Source organism: Actinia tenebrosa, unplaced genomic scaffold (genome assembly GCF_029948245.1).
Source record: "Actinia tenebrosa isolate PJP-AT-01 unplaced genomic scaffold, QUT_ActTen_1.0 PGA_scaffold16__25_contigs__length_10494907, whole genome shotgun sequence".
NCBI classification, from domain to species: Eukaryota; Metazoa; Cnidaria; class Anthozoa; order Actiniaria; family Actiniidae; genus Actinia; species Actinia tenebrosa.
This window is the reverse complement of record NW_028292576.1, coordinates 6,484,502-6,497,027: the sequence shown is the minus strand read 5'-3', so window position 1 is coordinate 6,497,027 and position 12,526 is coordinate 6,484,502. Positions and strand designations below refer to the sequence as shown.

The 12,526-nt window shown below is 37.5% G+C and overlaps 1 protein-coding gene across 2 annotated transcripts in view; it reads left to right on the top strand.

Annotated features, from left to right (window-relative positions):
* The first annotated feature begins 1,485 nt into the window (after nucleotides 1-1,485).
* LOC116305012 (uncharacterized) overlaps nucleotides 1,486-12,526 on the top strand; it is a 28,564-nt gene continuing 17,523 nt past the window's right edge. The window contains exons 1-14 of one of the 2 annotated variants that reach the window (XM_031714830.2): nucleotides 1,486-1,680; nucleotides 1,775-1,879; nucleotides 2,848-2,985; nucleotides 3,546-3,650; nucleotides 4,015-4,404; nucleotides 4,878-5,000; nucleotides 5,371-5,571; nucleotides 5,885-7,445; nucleotides 7,909-8,045; nucleotides 8,533-8,717; nucleotides 9,434-9,646; nucleotides 9,920-10,112; nucleotides 10,978-11,114; nucleotides 11,757-11,925. In XM_031714830.2, coding sequence (XP_031570690.2) covers nucleotides 1,576-1,680; nucleotides 1,775-1,879; nucleotides 2,848-2,985; nucleotides 3,546-3,650; nucleotides 4,015-4,404; nucleotides 4,878-5,000; nucleotides 5,371-5,571; nucleotides 5,885-7,445; nucleotides 7,909-8,045; nucleotides 8,533-8,717; nucleotides 9,434-9,646; nucleotides 9,920-10,112; nucleotides 10,978-11,114; nucleotides 11,757-11,925 — 3,762 coding nt within the window. In that variant the 5' untranslated portion in view covers nucleotides 1,486-1,575. Of the gene's footprint in view, nucleotides 1,681-1,774; nucleotides 1,880-2,847; nucleotides 2,986-3,545; nucleotides 3,651-4,014; nucleotides 4,405-4,877; nucleotides 5,001-5,370; nucleotides 5,572-5,884; nucleotides 7,446-7,908; nucleotides 8,046-8,532; nucleotides 8,718-9,433; nucleotides 9,647-9,919; nucleotides 10,113-10,956; nucleotides 11,115-11,756; nucleotides 11,926-12,526 lie in introns of both variants that reach the window. The other variant, XM_031714829.2, reaches the window with a different exon arrangement.

The following is a 12,526-nucleotide window of genomic DNA, read 5'->3' as shown; positions in this document are numbered from 1 at the left end:
CTGTGTATTTTGTATCGCACCTCGGTATAGACCCTTATTATATATCAGCAGATGACTGGATAAAGCTTCGATAAATTGACAGCTAGATTGACCAAGAACGGTTGAAAAAAGCTTTTGAAGAAACACTATAAATCTTGGCCTTATTTTCAAGAAAAAACATGTTTTATAACTTTTTTTGTTCCTTAAGTGCTTCTACCGACAAAAGCTATTACGCTTTGTTTACTCTTGGCTTTAAACAATTTGCAAGCATCGCGCCAATTAAAAAATATATATCAGGGCCGTAGCCACAAATTTCTGATTGGTCCGGTTTTCTAGGGCTTTCGGTTTTTCTTACATTCTAAAAAAAAAATTCATATATTTTCCCCCCGAAAGTTGGTCCGGTTTCGAGTACCGGTGGCTACGGCCCTGTATATGTATGTATATTCTTTTTAGTTCCAACGATAAATTTTAGAGCGTACAATGGTGAATGGATTGTTATATTTACTGAAGATTAGTCGAACCAGTCAAAGTCGGGGCGGTGATGCGGTACCATGTTTATACAAGCTATAGATATTCTCCATCCTATACATTCGACACTGTACTCAACAGACCATACATTATACGCTGGGAAACCACGTGTGCATATAATAAACAATAAACGATGCACAATGTGAATGACATTAGAAGTACTGCATAACGTATATATAATAGAGAGTTTTAGATTGACTTTTTTTCTCCCCGCAAACTGAAAAACGTGACCACGTTTTCATAGTTTTCCTTTATTTTACTTTACCTTTTACAAACCTTCTCACCAAGCGCAAATACTCTTTCGTTTTTTTACTACTTGGATTTTTTGCGCTTCTTTTTCAGTAATTTAAAAGATTTTTTTACTGGTCAACTGACGTTACGTTTGCCGTGAACGTAAATCTAGAACTCTCTAATAATGCTTGGAAACGATTAAAAAAACATTAATATAAACTGAAAGCGTGTGTTTTATTTGTTTCGCCTGGTTCTCCTGTGCTTGTTCGAGGGTTTTAAATATTGTACAGGTTTTCCTTCCTCAGCAAAAAAATATCGGTGACTTTTGTTAATCGCGAGAACCTTGATTGTAAAACCTGTAAACGTTGTATTATGTCAAATAAAATTTAACTGTGATGGCATTCTTTGTTAAGTTGGAGTTAAGAGCAGAGAAATTATAATTCAGAATACTATTAATTTTGAAGTTTATGGCCAAATCGATTTAATCCGTGTGCCGGGCAGTCCCAGTCGTGAGCAATTTTTCTATGTGCCACCTGTAAGAAAGTACGTTGTATTCTTTGCCGAGGAAAGACAAACTCGTCAAATTGAAATCTGTTAAGCAGAGGATACAGTATAGTCAAGATATGATACTTTGCCAGTCGTTGACGTTGAGCAAGGCTACGCCAGTAAATTTTGAGCTTGGGCTCCCTGTGTAGATAGTATTTGCTGAGCATCCAGGCAGGCAGGCTGACGTGTTCGATTATTGCTCGAATGAATCAAACATGGCGGACAGCTGATGAGAAAACAACAGTATTTACACCACAAAATAACCAGTAATCTACCCGAAAACTCCTCACGATGTGGGGCAGGCTTAGCTCTGTGGCGCAGATAGTCACAGACAAGCTTGAGGAGAGTTTTGGTGATGATCAGGATCAAACTGGCGCTGTTTCTGCACAGCCACAGGTCAGTCAGCACAAACTTTCATCATCAAAAATTGTTCTTCTCGAGTTATTTATTCGTATGTTTATTCACGTGTTTTCGAATTTCTACGGTACAGAGCTCAGAGGAGATAATATCGGATCTAAGGAAGGCGTTGGTAGAGTCCGAGAAGCGCAATGAAGATATTAATCATGAGTTCCAGAAACTACTTCGTCTGAAGGAGGCAAGTTTTGATGTCTGATAGCTGGGTAGGAGTTAGTTATAGGATTCTAACTTGGAATGATAGGCGAATAAATCACCATAAACAACCTTTGTTTGATATGTAACTCTATGGGACTGAATTTTATTGATAAAATTATCCATATCGACTTTGTATAATTAAAATTTTAAGACTGCTGCATGTATTATTTCAATTTTATTATATATAAGTAAAGATAGTACATGTGTGTTGATTGGTCGAAAATTGTGCTTTATTAGTGAATGGAGCACAGTGCTGGCTACATCTGAATGCGCAAGTGCTGCTACATGTAGATCCTGTGATGATCTTTCTTTTTGCATAAATAAATTCAATACCAAAAATAAAATTAGTAACTATACGTAATGAAAGAAATAAAACAGCTTTTTCTGTGCTCCATTCAGTAATAAAGCCCACTTAGGTAGTGGCATAAGCACTCACTATTTTTTTTTTAGCTAGACATATAGTGGATTTGTTTTATTGTAAAGATGGCATGATCATGATTTGATTTATAATTTATGTAGTACCCTTCAATGTAAATGCTCAAAGACTTTATGATCATGAAAAGATAGTTAGTAAGGTCGTATGTGGTACAGTGTAGATGCTCAAAGTTCTCACTGCATGGGTGTCTTTACGTCTTCGTGCAGTGGTTCTTTCATGTCCCGCTGATAAGTGATAATGATGTTTGGACTGGATTTAAAGTGGTTCATTCAATCCATTTTAAGGTCTAACCATTTTCAGATATAAATACAAAGGCAGCATTTTCTACTTAGGTATTGTAAAACCCTGAGTGTTGATCTGAATAAGGATTAAACCACGACCTCCTTGTACTGCAGTCCAATACTCAGCCAACTGAGCCAACCAGGTGTTGGCAAGGTATGCAGCTAATACAGGCACAGAAATATTCTGTGTTTTATACAATCATGAATTTTTAAATTTATCTCCCTGTCTTACAGGAAGAAATTGTAAAATTAAAAGGAGAAGGAGCTGAAGCAAGTGTCCACAGGGAAGTGTCAGACACAAGCTCTGAAGAATTACAGAAAACTATTGGGATCCTAAGACAGCAACTAAAAGAAAAGGAACATGAGCTGGAGGTACATATAAATAGGTTAATTTAGCTCTTTGAAATATTTATTTACACATCCATATATATTTCATTATGAATTCGAAAAAGAAATGCTCTGCTTTCTCTTCTCTTTGCTTCGATCCCTTCTCTTCACCTTTCCTTTACTCTTTTTTGCCTTTCTTTTACTTCCCTTTCCTTCCCTTCACATCCCTTCCTTTCCTTCCTTCCCATACACACACACTTAAATGAGAGAGATTGACATTTTGATAAATATATTATTAACGGGTCATTTCACAGTATTTTGGACAAAAACATTGAAAAATGAAAATAGGCATTGAGTAACAAAAACTACATTTTCTAGAAAGCGAATAATCCGAAATGCCATATCTCTAAAGATTTTTTCAGTTCATGTCATTTTGAAGGAAAACGGTACATTATATGACTTGAGTGTGAGAATAAAATTTCTCATTATTAGCCAATTTTTTCACAAGCTTCTGCTAGTGAACCAAACAAAAACTGGCACAGTCTTATCTTATCTTATCTTATATTTTGTGCAGTATATAATAAGTGCATGATATTTTGTTTCAGAACTCAAAAGCCTCATTTGAACAAAAATTTAACAAGCTCAAAGCTAATGCCAAAACAAAAATTAGTCAACTAGAAGAACAGTTGAAATCTGGAGGTGCAAAAATGGTAAGAAAAAATGTAATAAAATAAATGAATTATAATTTATTACATAATTATATTAACACACATGTAATTTGTGTGGATATACTTTAGCTTTGACAATACATGTTTCATATTTTATTTCCAAGAGCTTAAAAAGGACAATACAAATTTCATATTTCATTTCCAAGGGCTTAATGATTTTTTGTTTTGCTCGAGTTTTTTTAATTTTGTGACCTAATACATAGGAATCTTAACCACCGCAAAAAAGAATTTGCAACTATATCAATTGACATTTTGGATGTTGACCCTTCGTCGGAGTTAAACCCAATCGTATGTTAGTAAGTACTGTAGATTTGTTTTTCACTAACATTTTATTCCAATGCTGCAGCCACCTTCACCAGCTCATGGTTCTAAGCAAAAATCTACAGAGCTGAGCACTTTGTTGGCTGAAAAAGACAACGTCATTCAAACACTTTCTCACCAACTTGAAGTCAGTCAAAAGAGAGAGAAAGAACTTGAAATTGAAGGGAGACAGAATGAAGAGAAATGTATGGGAGATATAGCTACCAAAATAATGGAAATTCAGCAGTTAAAACTGAAGCAAGAAGAAGTAAACCATCTGGTTGAGGAAAGGAGTAGAACAATACAAGAATTAATGGATAAAATGGAAGCACAGAAACGCTTGATATCCAGTAGAGATGAAGTGATTGAGCACATGCAGTCAATGAAAGACATTCAGGGAGGTTCTGATGAGATGGTTTCTGTCCTGAGAGAGCAGGCTAGTACAGCACTTAATAATGTTTACAATGAGTGAATTTATTTATTGCTATTAATGTTAGGTCAATTGGAAATCAAGGATGGCTCAGGGGAAGTGCACTCGCCTTTCACCTTTGTCACCTCTAAATTGATCCCTGTACTCAGCTTCACATGTAAGTAGAGTTTGTTAGGTCTCTCCCTTGATTCGAGGGTTTTTCTCCTGGGTCTAAATTGGGTATGATCCCTGGACTCAGCATCACATGTGAGTAGAGTTTGTTAGGTCTCTCCCTTGATTTCAGGGTTTTTCTCCAGGTTCTCCAGTTTTCTTCCCTCAACAAAACCAGTGGCCACAAACAAGAGTGGTGAGAGACCTACCACTGTATGCTTCTTGAAATCCTCACATCAAAACTCTTGTATAAATTCATTGTTAATGACTGTGATAAATGCAGTCTTTATTTCAGCGTGTAATTATAAATTTCATGGTGTTTACTGCAGATTGGTGCCATGAGCAGTAAAATTGAGAATCTTGTGGAAGAATGTGAACGACATAAAAGAACAACAAAAACTTTACAGAAAGAAATTGATTCTCAGAAGGAAGCAGTAGAAGCCAAAGAAAAGGTTGGTAATTCACAATAATATAAACCAAGGCATTTATTATTGAATCAATGAAAATTTTTAATGAAATTTGTTTATTTCATATTCAATTTTATTGTATCAGGGCATCAATAACATTTGAATGTTTTTTATAGTGTTGAGGTTTTGTACCATCAAGTCCTGGTACCCATAATACAGCTTGGACTGCCTGTGGTTTGATCCATTGCAAAAACAATAAAATCTCTTTGCTTTTGGGAATTGAATTGTTTCTCAACATGTAAAACGATTGTATTGTTCCTGCCATCTAACATGGCTGTCGTCACGTGATGGTGCAAAACCTCTGTAGTGTACAGTGTACCAGTAACCTTCTAAATGTACTGTGATATTCTTTCAGATTGAACGTGAGAATTTGGTTTTAAAGCAGCAATTAGAACAGCAAGAAGCTGACCACCAAGGGACAGTCAGAATGCTACAAGACCAGATACAGGCCAAGGAACATAAACTAGCTGCAGAGATTGCAGAGATTGAGAGGTCTTACAAGGAAACAGAGCACATGTTGAAAGAACAACTTGATGAGAAGTCCAGTATTATACAGGTGAGAATTTCTGACTGGTTGCGTCGTGCATCTTTGTTTCTCTTCTTATTGACTTTGTTTGCCTGTCAGTCAGTCTATTTGTCTGTCAGACTGTGTGTCTGATGGTCTGTTTGACTGTCAGCCCTTGTGTCTGAAAGTCTGTCAGTATGTCTGTCAGCCTGTGTCTGGAAGTCTGTCTTTCTGTTATCCTTTGTGTATCCTGGGTGATTGTCTGTTTGTCTGTCATCCAAAGTGTCTGTCTGACAGCCTGTCTGTCCGTGCCAATTTATTTTCTCGGTTCATTCTCTTATATCTGATTCCTTTATTTATTAAGGCCAAGGATGAAGCAGTTGCTGTGATGAAGATGGCTCTACAGGAAAAGAACTTCAGTGGTGAATCACCGACCAAATCTACCAGCCCCGAGAACGAGAAATTGGTAAATCTTTTAGAAGAAAAAATCAACGAGAAAGAGCAAATAATCACTCGACTACAGAGCTTAATCGCAGAGGAGAAAAATCGCGCGGGAGAATCCTCCAAGTCTGCAGAATTTTTTGAACAAAGTGTGAAAGAGTTGACAAAAGAGATTGACCTTCTGAAGGACGATTGGGGATTGAGAGAAAAGGAGCTAACTGATAAGATAAATAGTCTGCTGAAAGAGCTGAACGATAGCAAAGAAAAACACGAGGCAGAGATGAACGAAAAGGATATTCTTCTAAAGGAAAAAGATGCTAATATTGTAGATAAGGAAAAAAGAATTTCAGCGTTGCAGCTAGAACTCCAAAACAAAGACAGTCAGAGTAAAGACGTTTCAAACGAAAGACTTTTGCTTCTGGATACAGAAAAGGAAAGACAGTTCCTCGACGAGAAACGTAGCTTTAAAGAAAGTATAAAAGAACTACAAGTAGAGCTTGACCGAGTCGTGGCAGAGCGAAATCAGTTGAGAGAAGGTTTAAAAACAACAGGAAAAGATGGCCAGGATGAGTTGAATCGTATCAAGAAGGAGAAAGAACGACTGGCGAAGGATTTGGAGACAGCAAGGCGAGATGTGGAACTGAAAAATAAAGAAGCTAAAGAAGCGACAGCAAAGATGTTAAAATCCAAAGGACAATTAAAATCTAAGTTATCTAACTTGGAAAAGGAAAATGCAAAAATTTCAAAGGAGTTAGAGACACTTAGAAAGAAAAAGCCAGGAGCAAGCGAGAGTAGTAAGCTACGTGAACAAATAGCAGATCTTGAGGAAGAGAAGGGTAATCTGCAGTTGAAGCTTGTTGAGTTTGAAGAGGTGAAAACGTCTCTACAAGAAAGAGAGAAGAGCTTGAATGAACTTAAAGAAAGATGTGCTATGCTTGAAGAAGAAAAGAAATCTCTCACACTAAAAGTAGTCGATGCTGAGGAAGAAAAAGGCCTTGTGCAACTTCAAAACGTTGAATACGAAGATAAATTCTCAAAGGATGAAAAGCAATTCTCTTCTGCCCAAAACGAGAAAATTGAGCTGCTTTCTTCGGAACTCGATAAAATTAAGAAGGCACTCGACAGAGCGAACGAAGAAATCCGAGAAAAAACGAAGGCGGCCGAAGACCTTACGAGGAATGTCAACGAACAGAACGCAAAAGAGACAATGTTCGACAAAGAGAAAGCATTCTTTGAACAAACATATAATGAGCTCAAAGAGACGAACGAAAGTCTTAGAGCTAATCTTGCAGAGGTGGAAGGATACTTGCTGAGAGAACGCGAAGAGAAAGTGTCTTTTCAGATTAAAATGGCACAAATCGAGGAAGAGAAAGAAAGCTTGGAAGAGAAGAAAACTGAGTTGCAGCAAGCTTTAGATGATTTTATTTGGACGACTGATAAAGGAAAAGGAGCGGGGAGAGTCGAAGAAGGAACTCAGGATGAAGGTTGGTATTGAATACGCTGATAAATAATGTCACTGTTATTGTACAGCATCAATTCTCAGCCACTCGGTTGGCTCAGTTGGTTGACTGTTGTGCGGGAGGTCGTGGTTGAAGCTTTAGAGGCCTATCCAACACTCGTGGTCATAAAATAACTGAGGAAAAAGTGCTGCCTTTGTAATTACATTTACAAATGGTTGACTTTCAAGAGCGGTATATAAATCATAACAAATCATTAATGCGAATAGTGACGACCATTAATGCAGAAGTAGCGTCCTTGTTTTGCAAGGGTAGCACTTACTAGCAACCTCTAACAAACTTTTAGACCTCGTTTCACGATCATTTTGGAATTTAAGAAGTTCCCGCCATTTTTAGTAACCAAGGCTGACATTACTTTCAATTTCCTGAAATGTTAGTTGTGGTGCATTTTCGTTAGTTACTGATGCCATTTTTCGTTTGTGTTGCCCAGAAGCCGGCGAAGAGATGGCAGCGAGTGCAGGAACGATTGTCGGTACCTCGATGGAGGGATCTTCTTTCACTGACATCATCAAGCTTCAAGAAGACGAGAAATACGGTCTAGAAAGGAGAATTGATATTCTGGTCAAGGTATGCACCTAAACCCTCCGCAATATTCCTTTTTTCCAAGATACATATGAGTGCCCGGGAACTACGAGCCCGGAACGCATTGTGGCGCATTAGCAGCGTATTCCTCTCTCTTTCTCGTCGTATATTATACAATCATTGGATGAGGTTGAGCATGATATCGTAAATTATCAAGACCTAGGCTGTGTTATCTGCCGAAGCCGTAGGCTTAGATCTTAATAATTTACGATATCATGCGAAAACCGAATTCAATAAATGCTTTATTATACACTTTATAGTCTAAGAAAAAATAACAGTTTTCAATTTCTCCTGCGACCTTGGGTGAACTTGACAGGATAAATCTATTATCTGCAATTTTTTTTTCCGGATAATAGATTTGTCCTGTCGAGTCCACAAGATATCATGGATTGGCTGAGGGCTCTCGGCCAATAAGAAGCGAGGTAGTGATTATGTATAATGATAATTGTTGTCGACTTTTATCGTTTCTTAGGAGAGAAAGAACTTTCAAACTCGTGTTGAGGAGCTAGAAGAGATGCTTGAAGCAGAGCGAGAAAAACAAATCAAGAAGAATGAAGAAATAAGCTCAGATGAGGACGCTGAACACGCCAGGCAGGCACTCGAGGAAACTTTGAATTCGACGATAGAAGAACTACAAGAGGAAAATGAAAAGATCAAGTATGATATCAGTTTACTTATCTTAGATGTTTTTTTTTTCTCTTTTGTTGGCGTGTTCCATCTTTCCTTTCCTTATTAAAATCTATAGTTGAATCTCTATAATCACGGACGCCGACCGACGGGAATTGTCCTTGATATGGAGGTCGGGTCTATGGAACAAAGAACGTATTCATGGTTCCCCTTCAGACAATAGCAAACTAATCACCTTGCAAAAGTTTTTCCTTTGGAACTCCCATCCTGATATTATTCGTTGAGATTGTGGGACAGCAACGGTAACTACGTGGCGCGGAACCATGAATGGTGATTTTGCTGGGACCAAAATATTTGTCCGTAATATAGAAGTGTCCGTAAAACAGAGGTATCCGTAATATAGAGGTGTCCGTAAAATAGAGGTGTCCGTAATATAGAGGTGTCTGTTATATAGAGGTGTCCGTAATATAGAGGTGTCCGTAATATAGAGGTGTCTGTTATATAGAGGTGTCCGTAATATAGAGGTGCCCGTAAAATAGAGGTGAATAAGAAGAGGTCCCACTGTATTTACTTTCAAACGCAAGTGCTTCCACGAATATGATTACGATTCAAAAACAAATAATTTTAAGTTTTCAAACGAGAAAGCTTCAATTTTCATTCCTAGAGCCCAAAGCCCCAAGTTTCAATCTTTGAAATATCTTCTTTAAGATAGAAAAATATTGCTTCATGATTGTCCTTTTTAACAGGTCTAGACTTCAAGACATTGCTCAGGCCAAGCTAGAAATGGAAAAGGCTTTAGGAAACGCTCAAACGTTCCTGGAGCAGAAAACAGAAGAAGCTGAAAATCTTGGAAAAGAAGTGCATACTTTGAAACAAGAAATGAGTGAAGTAGAGGTTCTTAGAAATGAGAACGAGATGCTGAAGCAAAAACTTAAGGAAGCAGAAGATGTAAAAACGAAGTAAGAAACTTTATATAAAATATTTATATATTTTTTTCTTGGGCAAGACCAAAGTGATAAGTTAGGTTTGTGCATCTGGGATAGTAGCTACTCAGAGAACTCTTCACATTCGCCACCTTCCGTTCCGAGATATTTTCTCTTATAACCTCCTGCAATAATGTTTATTATGGAGTAGCGTAGGCCAATAGAACTTGAACTTAAACGTAACCTTTAACTTGACCTTTAACCTGTCCTTTAACCTGACCTTTAACCCGACCTCGTTTATCTTGAAAGAATGGAAGAGGAACTAGAGGCAATTAAAGAAGGCAGCGTTGCAAAAGAAGACTACGAAAAACAGTCCACACAGTTGGAAGAGTTGGAGGCTTTCAAAGTGAAGTTGAGCGAGCTGCAAAATGAATGTTCTAAAACTTGCAGTGAAAAGGAGGAGCTTGAGAATAAACTCAAGTACATTATTAATGATCATGAGGTAAATTTGATTACATGATGATGATATGATGATGATATGATGGTGGTAGTGTGGTAATTATGATGATGATGGTGATAATGATGATGATGATAATGATACGATGATGATGATGATGGAGTGATGATGATAATATGATGATGATGACTGATGGGGGTGATGATAATAAATCTAATTAATGATGATGATGATATGATAATGACTATGATATGATGATATCGGATGATGATGATGACTATGATGGGGTGATGATGACCACGATGAGGATGATGAGGAATTAAGTTATGATTTTTTTTGCTTTATTTTCCTCTTTGAATCCAGTCGGTATGTCAAATGCTCACAACCTTCGTTCTTTATTCACTCCTTTTGCATAACTATATCTATTTAAAAACATCTTTGTTCATAAGGGGAATACTTAAAAAAAATTGCGGTATGTTAAGGCCCTGTTACACGTTGAAACTTTTAAATGAAACTTGTATGCAACGGTGTTGCTGGACAATTTTCACGGGGGTTTTACACGGGGCAATTTCGTCCTGAAGCTCTTGAAAAACAGTTCTACTCATGTAACCAAAGCCTATGTCGCGAACAAGTTTCAGAACACCATCTCGTGAGACTTGTCTCGCAACGCTGTTGCACACAAGTTTAATTTAAAAGTTTCAACGCGTAACAGGGTCTTTAGGCTGGTTGTAATAAAGTAAAAATACAGTTCCTAATGTCTTGTAAATGCATGCACTTATGTTATGTATTGTTGATAAGGGGAATACTAATGATAATAGTAAATAATGTTCTATCTAAATGTGCTGTCACTCATCTCTTCATCCATGCTGTTGATTCATTCTTTTCTCAGTCCATGCTCTCTGAACTCCAGATGCTTCTTGAAGCGAAGGAAGAAGAGAATAAAGAGACTTTGAAGAAACTCGACGAGCAGTTGGAAGAGCGGGAAAAACACACCGAGTATTTAGAAAACAAGATCGCGCAATTGCAACAAAATCTACAGCTTCTGAGGTACTCAATGCCTAAGTTGGCGTTTTACTTCACCCATTGTCATAATAGATCTCTTGTCCTTGGGTGTAATGTTTTCCCATTTCAGACCATGTGTCATTTTCTTGAGAATAAGATTCTTTGTTTGAGTTGTATCTAGATTCATGTGTCTTCTCATGCACAACTATTAAACAAAGAAATGATACTCTAGGGAATGACTTATGGTATAAAATGAGACCTCTTTAACGTTGGAAGTGATGTTTTTCATTTCAGACCACGTGTCATTCTCTTGAGAATAATATTCTTTGTTTTAGTTGAGACCTCTTTTCCAAGGACGTGATGTTTTCCCATTTCAAACCACGTGTCATTTTCTTGAAAATTAGATTCTTTTGTTTGAGTTAGAACTAGATTCATGTGTCTTCTCATGCACAACTATTAAACAAAGAAATAATACTCTAGTGAATGACTTATGGTCTGAAATGGGCAAACATTACGCGCAAAGTAAGATGTTTTACTAAAATTGTCGGTTAGACATGGATTTTGGTATTTGTCAAATGTAAAGACAAAAGGAGATTGTAAACACTGATAGCTTATTTGAGCCGAAGGCTGCAGGACAAATGCTTTCTTGGGCAGAAAATGTGACATTTGTTGCGATATTCGTCCCAGGTCTACAATGCAAGAGAAAGAACAGTTTATCAACACAATCACGAACGAATTGGAAAACAAAGACAAAAAAGTTGCCGAGGCTACAGAGAAATTACAAAGTAAAGCTGACGAACTACTGTCGTACAGTGACAAGGTTGCTTCCAAGGAGGCTGAATATTCAGAGGCGCAGGTATGTCTTTAATAGCTTTAAGTTCTTTATTAGACCCTTTTAACTTGTGCGTTATGTTGTCCCATTTCAGAACACGTGTCATTCCCTAGAATTTCATTTCTTTTCTTAGCGGTGCGCTTGCGCACGAGAAGAAACGCGGTGCAATTTATTCTTATTATAAGATGACTGTTAAAAATCTCGCTTTCTGATGGGTTCTCCGCTACGCGTCGTGCTTCTTTAAACACTTCTCTCGTGTCCTGCAAATCCCCACGTGCTTTATAACTGCACACGGCACGGGCGCGCGTTTTCTATTTCTTCAGAATATGACCTTTTTTCCCACAAGAAACGTTTCAAGCTTTACTTTTTTAACACTTCCTTTTTTGATACTTGGTGGATACACGCAAAGGAATGAATATATAGATAGGATTTAGCAGTGGCATTTCCTTACAGTGGCTCATCATCCACTTACGTTCCATTTAGAATTTAGAAGTTGATATTTGCGGAGGGAGGAAAACCGGAGAACCAGAAAAACCCTCCGCTAAAACCGATACGCCACCCATGCTTCCCAATAGGATGCAAATGAGACAACAAGCATTGTATCGACCCGATAGCCTCACTTGTA